This window comes from Cyprinodon variegatus, unplaced genomic scaffold, assembly GCF_000732505.1.
Source record: "Cyprinodon variegatus isolate N-32 unplaced genomic scaffold, C_variegatus-1.0 Scaffold660, whole genome shotgun sequence".
NCBI lineage: Eukaryota > Metazoa > Chordata > Actinopteri > Cyprinodontiformes > Cyprinodontidae > Cyprinodon > Cyprinodon variegatus.
In genome coordinates, this window is record NW_015151113.1 from 102,753 (window position 1) to 104,485 (window position 1,733).

Genomic DNA, 1,733 nt, shown 5'->3' on the forward strand with positions numbered 1-1,733 from the left:
ACATCCTGGGTGTTGTTCTCGCCCCTCCCTCTTTACCCAGCATGCATCAGCAGACCTGTCTGTTCTTGAGACTGACAGCAGTCCCAGCATGCACTGCAGCAGCAGCAGCTTTCAATGGAGCGCTCACAGAGCTCAGAGCATTAAATTAAAAGTTATCTTTTCTGTTGCTGTTGTTCAATAAAAGTACGTTTTAAGATCCTTTGAGGCGGGAATATTATACTTTAAAGCATCACTATATGGAACATTTACCAACTTAATGCGTAATTAAACATTTTTTTTCCAAAGTTGAGAGGACCAGAGCAACCAGTGGACCTCCAAGGCTAACGGCAGCCTGGTTTAATCCTAGCCCGTCTGCAGCAGCCCTCGCTCTGCATAGCCATGTGTGAAGGACCGCTGGCATTTGATTTGTGTTTATCGGACTGTGTTCATTATTATTCCCCGAATAAATGAAAAAAAAAAAAGTTTATTATTATCTAGAGAGAAATAATAACAGGAGGTGAAATGTAGCTCCAGACTAGCCGAGCGTGTGGTGATGTCATCAGTACGCTTCTGTTCCAATTGACCCAGATTTATGCATCGTGCTCCATCCTCCCCAAGTCTACACTTTCCTGTGTTCTTCTTAAGAACGGACTTGGCGAGGACACGAGTCTGTACTCGCGTTCTTGTGAAATGGTAATAGACGGGTATGGGGCACTGCAGGCTTACAAAGAAGCCAAGTGACACCCATTCCAAATGGGTGGATCCGTTCGTCCGTCTAAATTAGCATGTTTTCTAAACAAAAACGAGGCTTTGTTGGGCTACTGTATAAAGCTTTGAACTCAACGCTATTTCTGACATTTTGAACTGAAAAAGCTTCCTGGATGGGAGGCGAAACGTCTACAAACTTGGAAACAAAGTCATGTGGATTGTTTTTTAACGTTTTTGGAATGACTGTGACCTGGATGAAAGAGAACCTTCACCAGCATATCTCCTCATAATGTTTCAGCGATTCATCTCATTCGTTCTGCATAAAAAAAAAAAACAAAGATTGTTGAAAGAAGTGCTTAGTTATTCTGTGGTTGATTTAAAAAGTCATTTAAGGAGGCTGGGAGGGGCCCTGCTACCGTGGGACAGAACCCTCGACAGCCACACATAGAAACCTTTATAAAAATATGTTTTAAAATCCGTCATAGGTAAATATTCATCATAATAATACAACATATGGGCCCCATTAGATGGGAGGAGTGCTGAGAGCAGTACCAGTGTCTGTAAGACAGGAATAGCGGGGCCAGAACCCCTCAGCAGGTATCAGTCTGCTCCTCCAGACCCAGCTGGGATCAGAACCAGGATCCTCTACTCGCAAGCCGACACGCTGCTGATCTTTGCTGTGTTCTCGCTCCAGGGTTGGAGGTTCTGCAGGGCATACAGCGAGCTGTTCTGCAGGCACAGTGGGTCAGGTGCTACCGGCTGGTTGATGGTTTTCTGGAAGGCCTCCTGCTGCAGCTGCATCAGAATCCGGTTGGCCTGCTGCCGCTCTGCCTCACGCTCCTCTGCTGTCTGCCGCCTGCAGAGAGGATGGAGAGAGTCAGTGGCTGCCACTACTTCACTGGACATCTACGGGAATTCTTCTCAGAGTCAGGGGTAGATTTAGGTAATATGGGGCCCTAGGCAAAGACAGGCGGGGGCCCCTCTGAATTGAAAAGACATCACATAAAACAGATAGATATAGATACTGAAATGTTAATAGAATAGAC

At 45.7% G+C, this 1,733-nt stretch overlaps 1 protein-coding gene across 2 annotated transcripts in view; it reads right to left on the reverse strand.

Annotated features, from left to right (window-relative positions):
• Positions 1 to 859: 859 nt before the first annotated feature.
• The window catches only part of tlx1 (T-cell leukemia homeobox 1), a 5,867-nt gene continuing 4,993 nt past the window's right edge, over positions 860 to 1,733 (reverse strand). For both annotated transcript variants that reach the window (XM_015393862.1, XM_015393861.1), the window contains exon 3: positions 860 to 1,543. In XM_015393862.1, coding sequence (XP_015249348.1) covers positions 1,333 to 1,543 — 211 coding nt within the window. In that variant the 3' untranslated portion in view covers positions 860 to 1,332. The remainder of the gene's footprint in view (positions 1,544 to 1,733) is intronic.